At 45.0% G+C, this 24,173-nt stretch overlaps 2 protein-coding genes across 3 annotated transcripts; both read left to right on the top strand.

Annotated features, from left to right (window-relative positions):
* Positions 1-594: 594 nt before the first annotated feature.
* On the top strand, positions 595-22,016 carry entpd2b (ectonucleoside triphosphate diphosphohydrolase 2b). 2 transcript variants are annotated; one of them, XM_030341596.1, is made up of 9 exons: positions 595-891; positions 14,215-14,332; positions 15,344-15,494; positions 17,441-17,600; positions 17,981-18,208; positions 18,460-18,735; positions 19,310-19,429; positions 20,005-20,139; positions 20,598-22,016. In XM_030341596.1, exons 1-9 carry the CDS (start codon positions 778-780, stop codon positions 20,814-20,816), a joined length of 1,521 nt encoding a protein of 506 aa, XP_030197456.1. In that variant the 5' UTR covers positions 595-777; the 3' UTR covers positions 20,817-22,016. The 2 variants fall into 2 exon arrangements, with proteins under 2 accessions (XP_030197456.1, XP_030197457.1); XM_030341597.1 differs by lacking the exon at positions 595-891 and adding an exon at positions 12,207-12,619.
* Positions 22,017-22,093: 77 nt separating this feature from the next.
* phpt1 (phosphohistidine phosphatase 1) lies at positions 22,094-24,027 on the top strand. The gene is made up of 3 exons (XM_030341598.1): positions 22,094-22,450; positions 22,776-22,903; positions 23,526-24,027. Exons 1-3 carry the CDS (start codon positions 22,285-22,287, stop codon positions 23,616-23,618), a joined length of 387 nt encoding a protein of 128 aa, XP_030197458.1. The 5' UTR covers positions 22,094-22,284; the 3' UTR covers positions 23,619-24,027.
* Positions 24,028-24,173: the final 146 nt, after the last annotated feature.

Below are 24,173 nucleotides of genomic sequence, written 5' to 3'. Positions count from 1 at the left end.
GGCGCCATTTATGGCGCCCATGAGAAACACCCCGGTGATTCTTTAGCCAGATTTGTTTCTCACTTTCTCTAACATTACTTCTTCTCCGAAGAACGATAACACTTTTCCCTGCATACGATTTTTAGGGATACAAAACCACCCGATGTAACATATGTGCGCACTTCAAATAATGTTACATTAATTTCAATTGAGAGAAAGAGGGTTTAATGTTTAAGTACCTCCATTTCCATGCCATCGTTGGGTAGTCAAATGAGAATATGTACTCGGACTCTACACAATTTACATGCAAATGTGGACCGTGAACCACACATAGTTATCTACCGCACCCACTTCCACTCCGACTGAGCTTATCGGCTGCAGTGTGCACACCCTAGCCTTCCCATCACCCATTTACAACTTATTCCCATTCATGCCATTTCTCCCAACTGATGGCTTACACTTGGACCAGCCAACACATGACGAAACGTTTCCTCCATCCATCTCCACAATGCCGCTAGTAAACCGGGGATCTGTTTCCATTCAAACGCCAACAGGGAGGACGTGTTTAACAACAGCGGGGCGCGTGCCCACGTAAGATGCAAAACAGGGCTGCACGTGCACGGCGGCGGAGGCGTTGGCGCGGTTGACCATGCGTCGTGCCAACCTGACTTAAAAGTCGTAGCATCGGGAGCCTCCCCCCCACTTGAACCGCCCGTCGAGAAGGCGCGTACGGTTACACACATTGAGAGAAGCAGGAGACCCCCGGCCGAGTGTGTAGTTGCAGGGCAGGGCTGCTCCATGGCGCAGAACTCCGCGTACCTTGTGCCATTCGCGCTCTTCTTCTTTGGGATCGTTGCTATTATGCTGCTCACGATCAGGACCGAGGAGACCCTAGGGGTACCGGATTTCATGGTGAGTGATGCCACCTTGTTTGGTTATTTTTGGAGCGGGTATGTGAGCGCTATAGTGCTGCGGGGTCATATGCCAGAGCCAAGAACGTAACGTAAGATTCTAGCTCGAACTGAGCCGTGCGCCAGGGCGCAGAACACATTATAGTAAAACAGATCATGATAATAATCAACGAATGTACACTCTATAATCAACGATAATCCAGTGTTTAACCGACGCTTTGGTTCAAGTGGGTTCAAATGTGCAGCCTAGACTGGTGTATGTGCCACTTTACACTGGCCTATAGTGTTGTAGTGCGCTAGGTGCTCTACTCTAACTAACAGTAGGCTATACCGTTTAATAGGCTGCCAGTAGGCTGCACGAGTCGCTTTTTTTTAGTTCAATGTTTAACGTTCCTCCGAGTTTACAATATCTTTATTTTACAAGTTTGCAGCAGGTTGTAATGGTGCAGACATGCAATGCTGCTCCCTGTTAAACTGACGCATCTTAATTGCATTTATTCAAAGTAGGCCTGATTCATAAGTGGTTTTATCTATTTTTAATTTCAATTTATACTATCAACAAAACTGAAACTGACCAAAAACAAAAGGCTTATCCTAAACACAGATCCCCTCTGTTTCTTTCGAAAACGTTATTCTTCGATTTTTAAGTACAAATAGCCTCCAAATTTTATCAAAATAAATCCCCAAATAGGTCTTTAGAGAAGCGAAAGATGTTAACCAACTACAAGTTAACCAACTACACTGGTTATTCAAATTCACAATTATGAATGACAAGAAAATGTCATGTGTGATCTCCTGACCATCCAAGTGTGTGTGTGTGTGTGTGTGTGTGTGTGTGTGTGTGTGTGTGTGTGTGTGTGTGTGTCTGTGTGTGTGTGTGTGTGTGTGTGTGTGTGTGTGTGTGTGTGTGTGTGTGTGTGTGTGTGTGTGTGTGTGTGTGTGTGTGTGTGTGTGTGTGTGTGTGTGTGTGTGACCTGCATAGTGCTTAATTCCGAAAATAATTAATCACAAATCAGTTATCAGTTACATTTAAGAATAATACTTCCTCTCTCAAACTCTGAAAGAAAAAAATATTGTTTTAAAACTCACTTTAAAACAAAAACAAAATTCTTAACGATGTTCCTTATTTGACTGTTGGATTCAAGTACTCCACTCAAGCCTCCTGTGGAGGGTGGACGTATTGGTAATCCAGAGCACAATGTTTAATAAAACCTGTGCGTACCACCAGCCACAGACTGGTAACCATGGCGACCGCTCTTTCACACCGAAAACCTTGTCCTGAATACATGTCTCTGCCTGAGTGAACCTGATCCAGTCACCAACCCACCACCCAAGTAAACACCCACACAAACATACACACACATACATGCGCACACACACAAACATACGCACATGTGTGCGCAAGAACGCACACAATCCTCCCACACACACAAAGGCTAGTAAAGACTATTTGACACAGTTTAACAATTTCTCTCAATGGACATTCCTATCATGACATGATACTGCCCGCGTATAACGTTGTTAAGGACTATGATACAATATAACCCTTTTCCAGCTCATTGTACCAGCACTACTTTTTCAACGCAGTTGTCACTTTAAAGGCCCACTATGCAACTTTTTTAGCCAAAATTACATTAAGTATGCAGGTTGAGAGTTATGCTGATGGTTCTGCATCCATTTCTGGGTCGATTGGTGGGTGTGTCATTTACCCATGTCGCCTCTCCAGTGAAAAAGCGCATATGCAACTTGCTCTGTTCGGACCGACACAATCCGGATGTGACGCAACGGAAGTATCCTCGAAAATGTAGTCAGATTGTAGTTTCGAAAATGCTTTACGGCACAGACACACACCCAAACATGGCACCGGCTAGATATAAACAGCCAGTTGCGAGGCAATTGTTGCATTCATCATGGATCAATCGACTAATGGTACGGCCACACCAAAACGCGCCTAACCTGACGCTTGATCATTGTGTGTCACAAAAATGGTTCAACGCGCCCAACGCGCCTGTGGCTGCGCTAGAGTCCGAGGTAGGAAACCCAAACGCCGCCGTGTTTGGGTGCATGATAGAGTTTAGATCGGGTTAGATTAAATAATCTCGGATATAAATAACGATCTCATCTCATCGTCATCCGTTTACCCGGGGTCGGGTCGCGGGGGGAGCAGCTCAAGCAGGGGGCTCCAGACTTCCCTTTCCCGGGCCACATTGACCAGTTCTGACGGGGGTTCCCGAGGCATTCCCAGGCCAGTGTTGAGATATAATCTATCCACCTAGTCCCGGGTCTTCCCCGAGGTCTCCACCTAGTCCAGGGTCTTCCCCGAGGTCTCTTCCCCACTGGACGTGCCTGAAACACCTCCCAATGGAGGCGCCCAGTGGGCATCCTTGCCAGATGCCCGAACCACCTCAGCTGACTCCTTTCTAAGTAAAGGAGCAGCGGCTCTAATCCGAGTTCCTCACGGATGACTGAGCTTCTCACCCTATCCCGAGATGCCAGCCACCCTTCTGAGATAACTCATCTCGGCCGCTTGTACCCGCGATCTCGTCCTTTCGGCCATCACCCAACCCTCATGACCATAGGTGAGGATGGGAACGAAGATCGACCGGAAGATCGAGAGCTTTGCCTTGCGGCTCAGCTCTCTTTTCGTAACAACGAAAAGAGAGCTGAGATACAGTCTAAAGACGAAGAGTCCACACCAAAGAGAACAACAGCGTTCACACCGATGTGTTTCTGGAAGAAGAAGGATTCTCTTCTCTGGAAGAGCAGTTCATGTCCTTACGTTTGTTTCTTTGTGATCGGGCCCCTCGGTGGGCGGCCCCTGGGGTCCTTCAGAGTCTCGGTAAAGCGAACGCAATACAGCCCCGCTGCTCCGATTCTCCGGCCAATCTCACGCTCCATAGTACCCTCACTCGAGAACAAGACCCCGAGGTACTTGAACTCCTTCACTTGGGCTAAGGACTCATAAATAACGATAATCGGGTTAAATAACTTCACATGGTGTGTCTGGTGTGTTTCCAGCATTCGCAGTGTTGATCAGCAGAGAAATAGTCCGCCAAGACGTTGAGGTTGCGTAGCAACCAGAGACTCTGTCCATGCAAGTGAACGGAGCGTTCACTCTTCGTCATAACTATCAAACCAAACATCCTTCACATTCACCGAGCGAACATTATGAAAGTAAAATGCACATTTCTCGCTAAAAATGTTTCCATAAACGCATTTAATGGCGTAACTATGTTACTATTTCCACCCCCAGAATTAAAGGTTGTATAGGTGATTTGCTTTTTTGGCCATTTTTGCCAAACTACTTGAAATCCTTATCATAACCCGCTTACAGCCACTGAGTTAGAAGTACTGACATGAAAATTAAACAAGTCAATCATCTGTGGAACGGGCAGGGCTCGAAAAACTCCAGCCAATCATTTCCATTGCCACCGAGTTGCATTGGACAGTAAGTACGTCAATCAAACGGTCGTACTGCACTCCCCCTCCCCCGCGCCCCGCGCGCGACCCCTTCGTGCAGTACTCGTGACCCAGAGCTCGTGACCCAGAGCAAGCTCCTGTTTGTTGTTATCCTGCGGTAGCTACTGGAACTAGTTAATCCACATTTGGACCTAGCAGTAGAAGACAATTTCCATGGCAGACAAGACGCCACCATCCCCACCACCACCACCACCACCAGCAAAGAGAAGGAAAACTCTTTTTCAGAGAGTAATTGATAATAAAAACGCTGAAAGAGAAAAACTGAAATCAAGAATAATCCTAGGCGCTGCCTTCGAACGTTGGCGGCAACTGAAGGACGAGAAGGGTCTAAAAACCGATGCTTGTGTGGCGGTTGACCTAGTTTCAAAGTTTATACCGTTTATACTCGGTAATACCGGTGTGGAGACGAGTGTATTACTCGGTGTGAAAATGTCCACACCGCGGCAACCCTAGTGAAAACCAGGACTTCCAATACAATTATATGAAACAAACATACATTTTCTAAAAATAGTAATGATTTATGTGACCGTTTAATGTTTATAACATCTGGTCCAACCATTGCAGCGAGAACGTATTCTCAGCAGGGGGTGCTGGGAAAAAAAAAAAACTCAGCCTGCACTAGACTCGCAACTCGTTACATTGATAAAAAAAGATGTATAGCAGCGCAGCTCAATTACACCAGTGCATGCGCGGACAGTTGAAAATCGATCGTTCACATCCAGCTGCTCACAGAACAAGTTTAGCGCACCACCGCTACCCTCACACTTTTTCATATAACCTTCAGCACTAGGTCATATGAGCATTAAATAAATGCTGCGTCTCAAAATGCCTTGGACAGCAGCGAGGATGACTCGCTTTGCCACGGGCCGAAACAGTTCGGAGCGACCACAGCCAGAGCGAACACAGCGGGGCAGAGGAGTGTCAGGAATAGTCTTTGGTGTACACATCAGTACGGCCTATTTGCACTACTGTTTAGTGGCAATGCAGTGTTTTATTCGATGCCTTTTTATTTTCGTATATTATTTCAATGAATACAATTTATTTATTCATAAAAAACGGATCTGGGCCCCGTTTCCCGAAAGCGTCGTTAGCCTAAGTGGATCGTGAAGTGCGTCGAAAGGGCATCGTAGAGTTTTCACCGCGTTTCCCGAAAGCATCGTTGGTCACGAACGTCTTGAAAACGCTCGTAGCTAACGAGTACTCCAGGGGTGCTCGTAGGTACTCGTAGGACGCTAAGAGCATCGTCAGCTATAGCCTCAGTGGCGTCACCATCGGACATTCCGTATATTGGATGCGTTTTATTAAAACGCATTGCGCCTTTATGTTCTTAGTTTGGTAATTAATCAAGATTATTAATTAATTTATTAATAAAGATGTTAAAATGGCCAAAATAAAACGGGACAGTCCAGAAAATGTTTGCGCAGGCAGGGCACTCAAAATGTGTGAGAGAAAGTGGGGGGATTTGTGCAGACTGACATAGGCTAATCATAAAACGTAGCATAAAATAATGTAAAAAAAAATTTAAATTAAACAAATTAAAAAAAATAACGAAATTAAAGAAATTAAAAAAAATAAAGAAATAAAAAAAATTATAAAAAACAAGCAAAGAAGCAGGCAAAAGGCTGGGATATTGTGGGGATTGGTCAAGTTGACGGGAATGTTTAGTGACATGAGGGAGGGTGGAGGGGGTTAAAAAAAAGTCAATCACTATTCGACGCGCATGAAAACCAGCCGCGTAGTTATGAGGGAGGCCGTCCTCACACCGATCTTCCTCATCGTCATCGTCCTCAACGTCCTCCGGTTCAAGCAATGCCACCCCAGCCTTAGCTGCAATGTTGTGCAACATAGCCGTCACACATATCACGGCGCATGACTTGGCCGGCGAAAACTGACTTGTGAAGGCATCTAAAGCGCAACTTCCACCTCCCGATCGTGCGCTCAACGATGCACCGGGCCAGACGGTGGGCTTCGTTGTATTCCTCATCATGGACGTCTCCCGGGTTATTCACAGGTGCGAAGAGGAATTATTTCAGGGGGGAAAATGCCGTGAAACGCACAGTGCATTCAGGATTAGGACTGATATATGTCGGTTTAAGCCTAATCAATTGTGTTTTAATGTCTTTAGCATTCATATAATTGCAGTCTATTTTTTTTGTAGGCTACTCTGCTGTTGTCCTTGATGGGGATATATTTTAACCCTTTTTAACACAATTTTCCTGCGACATTCCTGCGTCTCCCCCTCCTACGGAGCCCATTTCAGCACCGTGTCAGTAGACAGTTACAATCCTACGACGTCGTGAGTGCAGCGGATGCGCGTTCACGTTAAGAGGAGTTTCGGGAAACGCTCCAAAGAAATTGACGATGGATCGCAAGATCCATCGGGAAAATGATCGTACGAGCGAAGATCCATCGTTATCGGGAAACGGGGCCCTGGTCTTCAAATCTTTTTTCCAAATATAGGTCGTCTTACAATGGGGTTTGTGTTTATATTCGGACCAATACGGTACAGCGGGCGCTCACATGACGTTAAGCATTTCCTGGTGCATAATGTGACGCTTCAGAACCTAAAATCCCGTTTCTCCCCGTTGACACGACAACACATAACCGGCGTTTTCAGAAATCTCCACTTTGGCCGGAGTTTTTAGAAATGATCGTTTTCTGTGATAAGACAGGGCCTCGGACAGGGGGTGTTGCAGCACCCCCAGCACTCCTACTTCCCGCGGTACTGGGTGCAACTTACAGCTGAATGTAGTGCCATGTTGTTAAACGAAAACCTACGCTAGCCTGGCTCGCTCTCGCGAATCTCTGTTCGCGCTCGTGCATGATTGCGCGTCCAGGTACTTGGAATGGGTGGAGTCAGAGTCAGCGTTGAAGGAGAGGGGGTAGGACCATTTGAGTTGTGTATTTTCAAAATCTGCTGGCGTTTCGCAAATCACCTACCCAACCTTTAAGAAAGATGTCGGCCGTATGCTTCTGTGCAAGGGTCACTACTCTGTGTCTATGGCAAGCCGAATTGTCATTTATTAACTCAGTTTGACTATCCGGAATTTACATTGCAGATATCTGCAATTCAGTTTCGCCTAGTCAAAACTAACATTTCGGATATCCGCAACTACATTCCTCCTATCCGCAATTGTCATTTCAGATATCCACAAAGACATTCCTCCTAGGCGAAATGACGTCATTTTCGCCATTCATGTCTATGGGGTTTCTCATTGCGGATATCTACAATTCAGTTGCGGATATCCACTTTGTGAATTACGGATATCTGCAACTGAATTGTAGATATCTGTAATTCCAGTTTGAGATATCTACAATTTGATTCTGACTAGTCATAATTCCAGTTCAAGATATCTTTAATTCACCTCAATTCAAGATATCTACATGTCCCTTTTCAGATATCTTAAATTAAGTTTTGACTAGGCGAAATGAAGTTGTAGATATCTCTAACTGGAGTTACGACTAGTCAAAATGACGTTGTAGATATCTCTAACTGGAGTTACGACTAGGCGAAATGTATGGCAAGCCGAATTGACATTTATTAACTAAGTTTGACTATCCGGAATTTACATTGTAGATATCAACAACTTCATTCAAGATATCTGTTACGTAGTTGTGACTAGTCGAAACGACAGTTAGAGATATCTGTGACGTAGTTTTGACTAGTCGAAACGATAGTTAGAGATATCTGTAATTCAGTTTTGACTAGGCGAAACTGAATTACAGATATCTGCAATGACTTCACGGAAAACGACATTCAACTCGTCACACATCTTAAATGACAATTGCAGATATCTGTAATTCAGTTTTGCCTAGGCAGAATGAAAGTTAAAGATATCTCAAACGTCATTTGAGTGTTGGGCATTACGTTTTAGATATCCAGAAATACGTCATTTCCCCTTGCCGCCATAATCAAAGAAGAAGTGGGTTCATTTCCGAATGGAATAAGAAAGGAGCAGTCATGGCGTTGGCTGTGATCGAAAAGATCACGAGAAAATGCCATGAAATTGACCAAGCCCACACACAGGGGATGTGTGGAGAGAGAGCTGCTCCGCTCCCGCCTAAAGTAAACGGTCCTATAATTTGTCATTAGAGATATCTGAAACGTCATTTAGCCTAGTCAAAACTCGAATTCAAGATATCTTTAATTCAGTTTCGCCTAGGCAGAATGAAAGTTAAAGATATCTACAATTGTAGATATCTCTAATCAAAATTCCTTTCAAGATATCTATAACTTGATATTAGATATCTACAACGTCATTTCGCCTAGTCGTAACTCCAGTTAGAGATATCTACAACGTCATTTCGCCTAGTCGTAACTCCAGTTAGAGATATCTACAACTTAATTTCGCCTAGTCAAAACTTAATTTAAGATATCTGAAAAGGGACATGTAGATATCTTGAATTGAGGTGAATTAAAGATATCTTGAACTGGAATTATGACTAGTCAGAATCAAATTGTAGATATCTCAAACTGGAATTACAGATATCTACAATTCAGTTGCAGATATCCGTAATTCACAAAGTGGATATCCGCAACTGAATTGTAGATATCCGCAATGAGAAACCCCATAGACATGAATGGCGAAAATGACGTCATTTCGCCTAGGAGGAATGTCTTTGTGGATATCTGAAATGACAATTGCGGATAGGAGGAATGTAGTTGCGGATATCCGAAATGTTAGTTTTGACTAGGCGAAACTGAATTGCAGATATCTGCAATGTAAATTCCGGATAGTCAAACGTAGTTAATAAATGTCAATTCGGCTTGCCATAGAAATGACGTGGTAGATATCTAATGTCAAGTTATAGATATCTTGAAAGGAATTTTGATTAGAGATATCTACAATTGTAGATATCTTTAACTTTCATTCTGCCTAGGCGAAACTGAATTAAAGATATCTTGAATTCGAGTTTTGACTAGGCGAAATGACGTTTCAGATATCTGTAATGACGTTTCAGATATCTGTAATGACAAATTATAGGACCGTTTACTTTAGGCGGGAGCGGAGCAGCTCTCTCTCCACACATCCCCTGTGTGTGGGCTTGTTCAATTTCATGGCATTTTCTCGTGATCTTTTCGATCACAGCCAACGCCATGACTGCTCCTTTCTTATTCCATTCGGAAATGAACCCACTTCTTCTTTGATTATGGCGGCAAGGGGAAATGACGTATTTCTGGATATCTAAAACGTAATGCCCAACACTCAAATGACGTTTGAGATATCTTTAACTTTCATTCTGCCTAGGCAAAACTGAATTACAGATATCTGCAATTGTCATTTAAGATGTGTGACGAGTTGAATGTCGTTTTCCGTGAAGTCATTGCAGATATCTGTAATTCAGTTTCGCCTAGTCAAAACTGAATTACAGATATCTCTAACTATCGTTTCGACTAGTCAAAACTACGTCACAGATATCTCTAACTGTCGTTTCGACTAGTCACAACTACGTAACAGATATCTTGAATGAAGTTGTTGATATCTACAATGTAAATTCCGGATAGTCAAACTTAGTTAATAAATGTCAATTCGGCTTGCCATATGTGTCGGTGATGTCGGGTCAAGCTCCACGCTGATTGGCTATCGTGGCTAAGCGTCACGCGTTGGAGCGTTGAAAGTTCTGAAATCCGGGCGTTGGTGCTTTACGGCACAGACCCCCAAACGCGGAACCGGCTCGATATAAACACAAGTAACTAAGGGATTGTTATATTCATCATAGATCAGCCGACTAAAAAGAGACAGAGAAACCCAATGTCGGAGGAACAGAAGAAGAGAAAAGGGAGACTGACCGACAGAGAGGCCAGACACGAGTAAACGTTGAGCAAGCTTTTCAGGAATAGTGTGAACTGAAAGAAAAAGAAGACTGCAAATCAGACGCCGACTCGGCCGTGTTGCTTTTGAAATTGAAAGTACCTTTGGGTGAACTTTGTCTTCGTGGTATTCTTGATGTTGATAGTCTCTGTACAAATGTGTTTGCTCAACCATTTTGTTGTGAGCCCTGTAAAAAATGTTTTCTCGACCGTTTTGTTGTGAGCCCTGTATGTTTCTAGCTTGCTTGGTTGCAACCATATAAACACCTTTGTTTCCATGGGTGTTTTGCTATTCGTCCGTCTTGTCCCCCAGATACAGACTGAATCCCCGAATCCAGGTTCTTGTTTATTTAGATTATTATGTTGGCCAAACCTCTTACACTGATTGTTCTGTTCAACCTAAGATATAACAATTATAATCTAGGATATACATTCTCCCCGTCAACTATAAAAAAGGATGGATTTATGTTTATTGCAATACAAATACACCTTTTTAAAAATGTATAACCTTGCCTACACTTTATGAACATCTACTTCGGACATGGCTCCACGCATTCGCCGGCTTCTTTGAAAACAAATGCACATGGCTCGCGTAGAAGTGCATGGGGAAGGGTCGTCAACGAGTTGTTACGACAGTGTTGTGAAATATCTACTACGAAGCTGTAGGGGGCGCTGTGTAGAGAAATGTGCGTGCCAAAACCAAGAAAACAGCCAAGAAATGCCCGAAGTTGCATAGTGGGCCTTTAATTAGAAATGCTATTTCATTCCCGCCTTTTTCACAGACCAATTGGTTTAGAAATCCTTGGTTGACGGTGGCACAGTATATTTTAAATAATTATACTGATATGATAGTCATATACTTTCTCATCCCTATGGGCAAATGTATTCACTGTATTTCACCCATTCCATCTCTGGGAGAATTGGGCAGCCAGCCACAGGGTAGTGCCCGGGAACCAGCAGCACGTGCAGTGCCCCTGCCTTGCTTACCTGCAGGGCAGGCAGGATTGAGTTGCCTGTTTTGCGGTGTGGGAGGAAACCGGAGAACCCTCAAATAAACCCAAGTAAACATGCAACATTTACAGAAGTGATGGCTTCGGTGTAATCTTTTCAAAAGAGAAGCTATGTGTCGGGTTCCACAAAATGGCAGACGAGAACCGAATAGCACGACAAGAGAAACAGTTTAGGTGAAGAAACTGTGTTTATTCCAAGCAGAGGTCAAACCAGGTAGTCAATCCGTGTAGCAAACAAATCCGGTTGGAGCAGCCAAAGTCCAAAAAGGCAGGTCGATACACAAGCAGGCAGGTTCAGGATCAGGATCAGAATCAGAATGAGAAGACGCGGGAGAGCTAGGTTACACATTAGACAATCTGGCAAAGAACTGAGGGAAATGGACCGGTACATATACTGAGGGGTTGATTAGCTGATGAGGAGCAGGTGAGTATGGCAGGCCAGGTGAATGAAAACAGCAGGTAATGCAGAGCAGGAGGGAGTGGCAGAGTCTGAAATGACAGGAGTTATGGTGCGTTCCAGAGCCCATACAAACCAGTGGGACGTGGGACTTATCCTACCTCCAACTAAGAAAAGTGCACTGGAATGCCTGTCGAAGTGGAACATCCCACCGTCGAAGGGGAACCTCCTACTAGCCCACTTCACCAAGTAGGAGCTAGTACAGTTCAGGTAGGATAAGTCCCACATCCCATTGCTTTGGATGGGCTCTGGAACGCACCATTAGTGTGGCAAAACAGGAAACGGAAAACTGAAAAACTAAAGCCTCGCTGAAGTTGTGACAGAACCCCCCCCCCCCCCTCTAGGGACGGCTCCTGACGTCCCACCGGGCTGGTCAGGATGGTCCCTATCGAAGGCTGAGATGAGGTCAGGGTCCAAGATGTTTCGAGCCGGAACCCCATGAGCGCTCCTCCGGGCCATAACCCTCCCAATCGACGAGGTATTGAAGACCACTTCCCCGCCGTCGCGACTTGATGAGGCGATGGACAGAGTAAGCAGGACCCCCCATCAATGAGCCGGGGGGGTGGTGGGGGTCTGGATGAGGGCTGGAGCTGGCTCTCCGTAACGGGTTTGACCTTGGAGGCATGGAAGGTGGGATGAATCCTCATAGAGCAAGGAAGGCGGAGACGGACTGCAGCAGGGTTGACGACCTTAGTGATGGAGAACGGGCCCACAAACCTGGGGGCCAACTTCCTAGACTCTACCCGGAGTGGGAGGTCACGTGTGGACAGCCAAATCTTCTGAGCAGGAGTGTAGCATGGTGCAGGGACCCGACGGCGGTCGGCATTTCTCTGGTACCGGTCGGACGAACGCAGGAGAGCAGAACGGGCCCGCAACCATGTGCGCCGACAGCGCTGGATGAACGCCTGGACAGACGGGACACTGGCCTCTCGCTCCTGCTCACCTTAGATTTTCCAAATATCTTGCAAAGGTGAATGACACAAAGTAGAGAGCATCGAACCCTCGAATCAGTGTGGCCAGTCTTCCGACGAGACAATGCCCGATTTCCTGGCTCTGTGATCGTATAGTGTGACATGTTCTATCGTGGAGGAATATCTGAGAATCGTGTAGTCTGAACCAGCCAGAGGACACTTTAGAGCTCCATTACCTCACTGGACTCTGGAACACTTTAGGGTTCCATTACCTTACTTTAACACTTTAGAGCTCCATTACCTCACTGGACTCTGGAACACTTTAGGGTTCCATTACCTTACTTTAACACTTTAGAGCTCCATTACCTCACTGGACACTCTAGATCTCCATTACCGCACAGGACTCTTGAACACTTTAGAACACTGGTCCATGCGTTACCTAACAGGACTCATAGTCACATTAGCAGCCTTTTATATAACAAGATTTGAGCAGCATTTTTCCTGATCCCCTTGACAGTTATGACATCTTGCCTACTTGGTAGACAATTAGGGTGCGGACCTAGAACCTTTCGCCTGGGAGTCATTTTCAAACACCCTGGATTATGATCTGCCGAGGGTAAATGTTTGTGCTTTAAGGAGGTGCAGTAAGATTAAGATGTTGAGGCCGAAATGTAGGCCTTTAAGTGTTCCTCAACACACACACACACACACACACACACACACACACACACACACACACACACACACACACACACACACACACACACACACACACACACACAGGACATGGAAGAGAGACATCTGTCTCTCATCCTCCTCACTTCCGTCTTCATATATTTGTGTTTTTCTGGATTTGCATCATCACAACCTTACCTCTAATTTTCCTACTGTAGGCCGCAGTTTGAAACAAACAACTGATACTTGTCAGGGTAGAACTTCATTCTAAATCATAGCTACTGCTGATAGTTGGTTTGGATTTTTAACCACATTGCTATTTTAAGATCAAAATATTTTTAGCCCTGATTAGAAACTGTGTTACCCTCTGTTGTATCTGATGATCAACCCATAACCTTTCATACTGTATGAGAGGTTATGGGTTTGATACTGTATGATGGCTTCGGTATAATCATTCTGTACCCCCTGGTGAAAGACTAGATTTTATTATGGCCGAGAAGCTTGACCCTCTCTATCAGATGCAGCTATCAAAATCAACTGCAGCAAAATATCATATTTATTTAGAGGACTCCATTATAATGTCGTTTCACACACTTTTTTATCCAAGTGTAAAATAGTGTAGCGAATGGCCGTTCAGGGATGAGAGGGATCTTGATAAGTGGGTATGCATTCTTAAATGCATTCATGTCTTGTACCACGTAGATGTTAGTTCTTGATATTGTTCCCTGTTCGTTAACTAAAGTAAGGTATCACTCTTTCAGAAGAAGTTGGTACCAAAAATGAAACTGTTGATGCGACTGCACACTGTCCTGATATCAAAAGCATCATATTTTAAAGTGCCGCTGGGGAAGTAAGACTTCCTTTAAAATGGCATCTTTCTTTGACCGCAAAGACTCTCCGTCTTTCCTCCCCTGTCTCCCCGCCGCCGCTTCCTCATTTCCTCCTCCTCACCCGTCTCCTCCTCCTCTTCCTCCCCCAGTATGGCGTCGTTGTGGACGCAGGCTCCTCCCACACAGCCATGTATGTCTACAAGTGGCCGGCAGACAAGCAGAACGGCACGGGCCTGGTCACTCAGCATCGCGAGTGTCACGTGAAGGGTAAGGGCCCCCCCCCCCCCTCAGCGCTGACCCTTCACCTCTCAAACCTGCTGTCAGGGAGACTCAGAGTGGTAGATAGACCAGCAAGATGGATTCCACGAAGCAATCAGGTATACAAGAGACGCCCTGGATGCTCATAAGTAAGCTACGAGTGTCCTCAAATTTAATTTTGTTCTGGTCCACTTGAAACTAGAATAATATTCCTGTAGAAGACTGCGAGCCCACTTGATTGGTGACCCTATGTGACATCACAAAGCCCCCGTCCCAATCCCACCGGTCACCCATCGGAATCTTGCAATCAGTCTGTTCTTTTGGAAAAGTAGCCAATCAGAAGGGAGCTCATTAACTCTTGAAAGGAGGGAGGCGTGTTATCCCCATGGTGACGAGTCTACCCATGGCAACTTTGATACATCTTTTTAATAACTTTGTTGTGTATGAGTGTTTTAACGAGCGCTGTGATATGACGTTACTCTATAACTGTTATGGAAGCATAACCCTCTCTCAGACGCCGCCATCAACATCCACTGCATCCACTCGCATCCACTCACACACCCTATGTCGTGACATTGAGGGGTACGCTAAGAGACACTGCAACGTCACGAAAAGAACACCCCATGTGTTCAGAGCAGAGGAGAACGTTCACAAACTGGTTGGAGCGGATAAAAAGATGTGACTAAAGGAAAGGCACTCTTCTTCTCCGGGCCCTTCTACATCTCAAGAAGTGTATGTGTTGTTAATAAGCACAACTTCTGATTACAGATGACAAAGTCTAGTTCAAAAGCCTGCATCTATCAGCGTAAACCTTTTCTCTGAGGGCCGTGATCGTGTGTGTATCACACTTGAGTGATTGCAGGTCTTTCAAGGTTTTCTGCTTTGGTTGTTGAGTGCCAGGGTGTGCCCTGCATATCATATCACAAAGACGAACATACCGGTCAGGTTTATCCCCCGAGGGAAAGTCCGTTGTCGTTGTTGTTGTTGAAATCCAAGGGTGTGTGTTTCCTATGTGTTCAGGAGGTGGGATTTCCAGCTATATGGGCCAATCAGGCGCAGCAGGGCGGAGCCTGGAGGCCTGTCTGGACAAGGCAGTGGTGGACATCCCTAAAGCAAGGCATCACCTCACTCCCATCTACCTGGGAGCCACCGCGGGCATGAGGCTGCTGACGTGAGTGCTTTTGCATGTGTGTGTGTGTGTGTGTGTGTGTGTGTGTGTGTGTGTGTGTGTGTGTGTGTGTGTGTGTGTGTGTGTGTGTGTGTGTGTGTGTGTGTGTGTGTGTGTGAGTGTGTGTGCTTATTCACTAAAAACCAAAACCCCCTTGATTCTGGGGGAACCAAAATTAAAACCAAGTCTTTATGGATAAACCCCATCTCATGACTCCATCCACAGAGGGCCTCGCTGCTGGAGGGCTGATGGCCCTGATTGGTCCACCTTCAGTTGGCTCAATGACTCCCTCTCGTTGTCTGAAGTGTTAAACTAAAGAACAAACTTGTTTAGTATCATTCAAATGAGAAACTATAAAGTATAAAGATCTAAGTATACAGGACCCCCTTCTTTTATATTTAAAATGCTTATGTTTAACTGGCTGCTGGTGGAATAAATTCACCTGCTTGTATTTAGTAGTCTCTGTTTGTTTTAATAGGAAAGTCCCTTTATGTCTGGGGTTAGGGTCAATACTCATTGAGGAATAACTGTTTCACAACTTGCCTGTCTGTCTTGCATGTTTTAACCCGCCGTTGCCCCCTGCGCTGGTGATGGTGCTTATGGGGGTGGTGGTGGTGTAGCATCGGATCCAGACGGATAAGAAAAGGGAATGTGGAAGTGAGAGTTCCGTTTCGGTTCCTGGTTGCTATAGCGATGCAGTACAACAGTACAAACGGTCACTGAAGGTCAATAAAAAAAGAGAAAAGAAACTTAATTTTGCACTATCTAACCTTTTAGAATGCAGCTACTTACTCCGTCATGCAGTATCTGAGCTAAAAAGATTCTCCAGAATAAAATGGGCACGTTGGAATATCTCGGACCACAGTCATTTAAGGAATGGCCAACGTTCCATATAAGCTACGAGTGCAGTGCATGCTCAGGCGTTTTGGAAGAAGACCGAATTACCATTTGAGTATTCAATTTAAATTTTTCAAAAAAGAAATCTCAACAAAATGTTTTGTTTGTTGAGAAATGTTGTGTTTCCTCAGATTAATTCATTATCGTACAACGATGAATGCAATGTCGCCAGGTTTTGACCTTTCAGTGAACCTTCTTTGAACTGCTGACTCAATGCTGCCTGATGCCCAGGGTTTCCCAATCAGAATGCCCAATACATAAACCGCTCACCACTGCGTCTGAGCTATAGCTACAGCGAGATATAACTAGTTATAAGGGATAATGTAGAACGCCGGTCATTATAAAAATTGAAAATAATCCCGAGAGGGCGAACAGGACACCGACGAGCAGCAAAGGTGTCTTGCTTCGCCCTGAAGCGGCTTATTTTCGATAATGACCGGCGACGACGTTCTGTACATTGTCCCCTTATTACACGGCTGCTTGGCAAACCTAAAAAATAACTTCACACGGTGTGTCTTTTTAGAATTGATTTGTTACAAGTATTCATAGCGTTGATCAGCAGAGAAATAGTCCAGCAAAGACGTTGACATCGCTTAGCAACCGAGTACGCTGGGGTTGATAAGTTACCAGACTACTTGCGGTGTAATACGAAAGACGGCAAAAAATCCACTTTCCTTGACAGCTGTCATTATATGCTTAGCAAGGGGGAATTATCAAATATAAATCACTGTCAGAAGTTGTGAAGGGCACATGCAAGTGAACGGAGCGTTCCACAACATTGAGAAGAGCCGTGTAATAAATATCTATAACCATTGCTACGACTGAGACCACTAGAGGCTGAAGAACTCACATAGTGCAGGTTTAAAGTTGGAGGATTCTACACAGTTATACCACTCAATAAATTCACACACGCAACATTTTAGCTTTCCAAAAAAGTAACCAAAGTCAAAAGGAGAAATCAACTGTCTGCTAGAGATAAGTCCGTCCGTGTGCATGTTACTCTCGAGATTATAAACTCAGCTGCCACTGTTGGTTTTATCATTTCCTCACAGTCTCACGCACCCCAACGCCTCCGCACAGATACTGAAGGAAGTCGGCCAAAAGATTCAGTCGTACCCTTTCAACTACAACGGGGCGGCCATCCTGAGTGGCCAGGCTGAGGGCGCCTACGGCTGGGTCACCGTCAACTATCTCCTAGAGAACCTCATCAAGGTACAAGGAGGCCATCTTTTTTTTCGTTTTTTTCTTCTTCTGTGAGTCAACAGTTCCGTCTGTTGGCCACTCGAAAAAAACACTTATAATATTCTGATTCATAATACTTTAAAAGTATATTGAATTGAAAATAAAATAAATATATGGATAAAAGGGAAAAAAAATATGGGTTTTTGTTTTCACCAAAAATATAAATGTGATATTCCAAAGAATTTCTTCTACACATAAGGCTAACAGGCAGCGTAAGGGCATCCTGTTCATGGACACAGGTAGAATCGGGGGGGGGGGGGGGGGGGGGGGAGTCAAAAACAAACAAGACCTGAAACAAAGTGACCGTCTGAACAACATATGATTGATTACAATCTCTCCTTCCTCATCAGTACGGTTTCGTGGGCCGCTGGCTGAGCCCCGACCGACCCACGGTGGGGGCCCTGGACCTGGGCGGGGCCTCCACCCAGATCACCTTCCTGACGGAGCAGCGGCTGGAGGACAAGCGCGACGTGATGGAGCTCCGTCTGTACGGCCGCGACTACACCCTGTACACTCACAGCTTCCTGTGCTACGGACTCGACCAGGCGCTCAACATGCTGCTGGCTCAGCTCATCAAGGTACTGCACGCTGGCGGCTAGGTCCAGATGCATGCATACATAATGGGTTGTGATAAGGAAAATAAATACATTATATTATGATTATACTTAATTATTTCTGAATTGTGTCTTCCTGCTTTTCATGCCTTTCTCTCTAACTCCTCTCTCTCTCTCTCTCTCTCTCTCTCTCTCTCTCTCTCTCTCTCTCTCTCTCTCTCTCTCTCTCTCTCTCTCTCTCTCTCTCCCTCTCTCTCCCTCTCTCCCTCTCTCAGTCTCAGTCATACGGCCAGTCTGGGGTGGTGTCCCATCCCTGCTACCCCACTGGCTACGAGGTAACCTTGGAGATGAGCCTGGTGTTCGACTCCCCCTGTACATCGAGCAGCCGGCCTGTACCCGCCCGCCCCCTCCTTGACGTCTTGGTGAAGGGGACGGGGCACTACGACCAGTGCCTGGGCAACGTCTCCCAGATCTTCAGCTTCAGCCCTTGCCCCTACTCCAAGTGCTCCTTCAACCAGGCGTTCCAGCCCAACGTCACCGGGAGCTTCATGGTCAGTCCGCCTCCGACTCTGCTGAGACGCTGTGGCGTCTCCTAGCCTCACTGGGCCATCCTGAGATCACAAGCTCACCTTTCAGTTTCAGTATTGCCTTTCAGTATTGCCTCGCAGTTAAATATTTACCAAGTGGACGGTCTTATTCCTGCTGTAATGGGTTTCCATGTAAGGGCGCGGCCTTATGTTCTCCCAAGAACGCGGGCCAATCAGAGTGAATAACAGAGTGACACTCGTTCCCTCCGCTCCTGCCTAGTCCATTGTTGTGATCACCTTGTGTTTTGGTGCTAGACTCGGGAAGGAATGGCCCCAGATGATCTGACACCACTAAGGGATTAAAGGGTCACAAACTTATTCTTGCGCCAGGACAAGGCATCTTTAAAATCGATCGGTAAAGTCCTAAAGTCATTCCTCAAAGGAACAGATAACCGATGAAAAATGGCTCCAATTGGAGTGACGTGGTCACTTTTCTACAGGAATACATTATTACAAAGTATAACGCGTATCTTAAGTAACAGTGTGTGTCGACTCTCACCACTAACTCCAGTGTTTTCTCTTTACACCTCCCCGCCAGGCGTTCTCCGCCTTCTACTTCACCCACGCTTTCCTGGAGAGAACCACAGGGATCTCCGTCTCCAGCCCCTCGGAGCTGGAGGAAGCCGCCAAGGCAATCTGTGGGAAGACCTTCGCTGAGGTACCTGTCACCTCGGAGTCCTTCATGACCCTCTCTTCTCTGTCGTTGGGAGGCATGTGCATGAGTATGCTGATGAGAGGATGCGTAACCCGTTATGTATCGAAGTCACCGTGTCCGCATAAATGAGCAGAATCAGATCTGATTAGCCTTTTGGGTACAAATGTAAACACCGGTTGAGGACTTGCAAACTTGGGAAATGTATAACTTTTTCAGATAAATGTAGATACATTTAAGCGACATTTGTGTGAATGATTATGTAAATTAGCCATTATGAGCCATTAAAAAAAATCGATCCACTTGTGACATCACAGTGCCGCAGGGTCCGACTTTGCTGGAAGGAGTTGATTGTTGGACGGGATCAACTGGTTGGTGAACTGGAATTCATCTGTTCCACCACATTATGGGATGTGGACCCACTCGATTGTGATGTCACAAAGGGACAGATTTGAAAATGCCTTTAAGGCATCAGACCGCAGACATTGGGGATTTGAGCCCACAACCTTTAGGGGTGGGTATGAAACAGCCTTACCGACCAGTGGACCGTCCTGCCCCCCCCCCCCCCCCCCCCCCTCTAGCTGGAGCGTCTGGCCCCGGAGCAGAAGTCCCGGCTGCAGCAGTACTGTGCCACGGCGGCCTTCATCAGGGTGATGTTGCTGCGGGGCTACGGCTTCGACCGCATGTCCTTCCACCACATCTCTTTCCAGAAAAAAGTAGGAAAAGAATCTGAGGGTTTATTTGTTTTTTTTTACATTCGCTTGCATCCTCAAAGAACATGATGGTGCCCTGACTGCCTGTTTTATACTGGCATGTTACTATCTGATTAAATCTAATCGAATTGAATCTGTTCAAATGCAATCTAATCCAATCTTATCAAATGTACTTTAAAGGCGACATATTGTACCACCAGGTGTGAGTGTGATTAGCCGCTGCAAGCCGTTTTGAATATCCGTCATGAATCTAGGTGGACACGCCCACTAGTGATGTCAGTAGAGGCAGATTTTCAAAACGGCTTGTTGCGGCTAATCACACTCACACCTGGTGGTATAATACGTCACCATACTATAATGTGGTTTTATGTCATCTCTTTGATTCTAATGTCATATCAGATGTAATCTCATCTCATGTGATACCATGGTAGCATACTGAGTGCCGGTCTGTTTCCCCCCAGGCGGGGGACACGTCGGTGGGCTGGGCCCTGGGCTACATGCTCTCCCTCAGCAGCCTCCTGCCAGCAGAGGGCGCCCCCGTCATGAGGTCCCTGACCCACGGGGCCTGGGCGGGGCTGCTCTCCCTCTTCATGCTCCTCCTCATCGTCGCGCTCATGTTCACCCTCGTCAAGGCCATGGCTGTGATGAAGAAGAGAAGAGGAGGAGAGAGCCACATCTAGTCGCGTTCACAGTAAAAGCCCCCGTGGGCTTAGACCAGAATGAAATGGGATTTTTCACTCACTCGCGTCGTTATGCCAACCACCCACACACCGCCTGTGAATATATTGTGCCCTGTCTGAGTCGTAGTGTTTGACAGTAGTTCACCAGCCTATGCGAAGACCCCAATTTAGATTTCATTCTAGGCACACAGGGGTCTTAGAAAACTGTGTAGAAGTAAAACCAAGTGTGCTTTTTTTCCAGCTTTTGATTGTTTTTTGTGTTTGACTGGCGTAAACCGAATCTAAAATGCCCTCTGGGACATATGGCGTAAGGGGTCATGTAAAGCCAGCTGGTTGCCATCTGGGTCCTGTATGAACCTGTTTGGGTTTATTTCAGCAGTTTGACTGGCTCGCTATACATTTACCCACTTATGACATGCCTTATTGTAAGTCGCTTTTGATCAAAGCGTCTGCTAAATGCCCTCAATGTTAATGTTAATGGATATAACCAAGGTGTTCAATAATTTTACACCAAATATAACAACAAATTGTTGCATTGATTTACAATTATTTCATTGCTTCCGTGAATAAAAGATTGTCTGTAAGATTCGATGGTTGGATATAGCAGCAGTCTGCTATTCGTAAATTACCAATCAGAAACGAGTATTCATCAATTGTAATAATATATAAAATATATATTTTTTAGATACACTTGTACAGTTGTGAGTGGGACATATACATTTCATAACAAGAAAAAATGTGTTTGCATGGAATTGTTATAAACAACAAAGCAGGCTGACAGCCACAGAAGCCTCTAAGATATAGAATAGACTTGTTTATTTTATTTTTTATTTTTATTAAACTGAAACACTGCCTAATTGTGATCAGACAGAGACATTTTCAATCAATTTGACATTTTAATGAGCAATAGGCCTACATGTGAACATTTATTTACAAGACTTATTACCTTTATTTTTTCAAGTTCTTTATATAATTGACAAAATAAAAAGTTTCAGTGTACAAATCAAGTGTGGGGGGGGGGGGGGGGGAGCTTTTAATCACCGTAAGAAATTAATCGTTGTGTATAGACATGTTTGTGCAGACAGGCCTCCATTAAAAACATGTATTTGCATTCCACATCGTTATTGTCCTAAAAAGTTAAAAAAAATTGTCTGGCTCTGTATTTTGTACCTTTATTACGAATTAAATTGTCATCGTTAACATCTTGCATGGGACTCATGACGGTAAAAACTACAACGGCCACAATCCAGTCATTAACGGAAGTGTGCAACTCTGAACATGACCGACAGGCAATCTCCGGATGTAAATGGTGTGCTACATCAGTCCATCCATGGTCTATCCCAGCAAAGCTACATTCTATCAGAAAATTCTACCCTAAAATTAGCTACAAACGTTGTCATTACATTCAGCTAGTGATAATTGCTCAACGTTTTCTACTCATCCCTGAAAACCATCCCACACCGTGAAGATGTGTTCTCAAACGAAGGCTGCGGCGCTCATGGCCAATATTCCCCAAGCAGAAATCGATCCGACGGGTGTTTTCAAATACGTCCTGATCCGAGTCCACAGTAAAGAAGAAGGAGACGATTCTGAGATGGACATCGTGAGGGGATACTCTTGGGCCGAGTACCACGGTAAGCCAGTTACTTATGTCATTCTGAAGTGTTTTAGACTGTGTCATTCTGAAGTGTTTTAGACAGCAGAAAAAGTCCCTTAATCATCCTCCCAACCCTACTTAATGTAATAGTCTGTGTCAACAACCAGGTAACCTATTCCAAAGATGAACACAAGTGTGAATGAAGTCCTACATGGAATGACTCACCTACTCACTTAGTCAGATTGTAGAAGCCAATGGTCACCTGCATGTCTATAGACGCTGAGTCCGTACAATATGTATTTGATCATGGACAGATCTACAATGACTATACTCATACAATAACGTATACCACATCATTTCAGCCGACATCTATGACAAGGTGTCTGAAAAGCTGGAAAAGGGAGGCCTGCTGGACTGTGAGTGTGTCGGCGGAGGAAGGATCAAACACGAACCTGCTGCAAAGAAGATCCACATTTACGGCTACTCCATGGTATTAGCTCACCTCACGACTTATTTAACGTGTCTTCATAAAGGATTAATATCTGAAGACTCACACCTTCAAAACCTGACTCATACCACTACCTCACTGCAGGCATCACTTGTGAAAAATCGCCTTGATTACATTTGTATAATAATAATACCAACCACTTCAAGGCATTTTTTTTACTATTATCAATAAGCAGACGTTTTTATCCAAATAGGTACTTTTCACTAACGGAGATAGGGGTTTGGCGGCCTATTGCCGAACGATGCATGGGAATTGGATATTGAACCCTGGCCGTCAAACACCCTAACCACTATGATATTCCTCACACTTGCGTGTCATTTTAAAGTACAACAATTATTTAGTCTCCTTCACACCTCTTCCTCTTGACCCCTGACGTAGTCTGGGATGAAGCCCCATGGCTGAAGCAGCCATCCACATTTCCCCGCCATGGGGATTCTAAACGGACCACATCTTTAGAATAAGAGAGAAATAAGATCCCCAGGTTGAGTAATGACCCTGGTGCTGCAAGTGTCCACTTCTTACTTGTGTCAGAAAAAGGTTTGCTTCATGGGGGTGCTGGGAAAGAATCAACCCCTCATCCATGCCTCTGTCTGATTGGTTGCAGGGTTTTGGCCGAGCAAACCACTCCGTTTCCATGGAGAAGCTGAAGGTGCGGTATCCGCTGTACGAGGTGACCTGGGACAACGAGGGTTACTGACGACCTCTGACCTCACCTCAGGGAGGTGACCTCTGCTTAACGCCATCGTAGAAGTCTGCCCTCCGTCCGCCTCGGGGGAAACTAAAACCGCTCAGAGTAATACACGACTGGAGGAAGAGTTTTGATATCTCTCCATGATATCTTTATCTGAGATTCCTAAGGGCATTCTCGCAAAGCACCACCGGCCTGGTGTCTGTTCATTTAAATGTATGAAATACGTTTACATTTCAGTCATGACGAGTGTAAAATAACCATTTTGAGTTGAACATCATTCATTTTAATGCTATGATTGTATTATTTCAGGAACATGGTTGTTGGTAAGACTATTCTCTAAAATATACCTCTAAAAGAAGCACTAATGCAGACTTTATTGTGTTGTAAAATGGGATAATAAAAATACTTTTTTGAATAACTGTCTCTTTGTTTCCAGTGTGAGACGCATAACCCCTACCTGTAGGCCTACTGGAGTGAGACACATAACCGTACCTAGCCTACTGGAGTGAGACACATAACCCCTACCTCTATGCCTCTTTTTAGGGTACACTGTATGATAAA

This window comes from Gadus morhua, chromosome 19 (assembly GCF_902167405.1).
Source record: "Gadus morhua chromosome 19, gadMor3.0, whole genome shotgun sequence".
Lineage (NCBI taxonomy): Eukaryota > Metazoa > Chordata > Actinopteri > Gadiformes > Gadidae > Gadus > Gadus morhua.
Note: the sequence above shows the minus strand (reverse complement) of the source record. Positions and strands in the feature narration are given on the sequence as shown.

Coding starts and splice junctions, on each gene's coding strand:
- entpd2b (XM_030341596.1), top strand. CDS start 778: ATGGCGCAGAACTCCGCGTACCTTGTGCCATTCGCGCTCTTCTTCTTT. Junction 892..14,214: donor TAGGGGTACCGGATTTCATG/GTGAGTGATGCC, acceptor TTCCTCCCCCAG/TATGGCGTCGTTGTGGACGC. Junction 14,333..15,343: donor TCGCGAGTGTCACGTGAAGG/GTAAGGGCCCCC, acceptor CTATGTGTTCAG/GAGGTGGGATTTCCAGCTAT.
- phpt1 (XM_030341598.1), top strand. CDS start 22,285: ATGTGTTCTCAAACGAAGGCTGCGGCGCTCATGGCCAATATTCCCCAA. Junction 22,451..22,775: donor CTCTTGGGCCGAGTACCACG/GTAAGCCAGTTA, acceptor ACATCATTTCAG/CCGACATCTATGACAAGGTG. Junction 22,904..23,525: donor ACATTTACGGCTACTCCATG/GTATTAGCTCAC, acceptor GATTGGTTGCAG/GGTTTTGGCCGAGCAAACCA.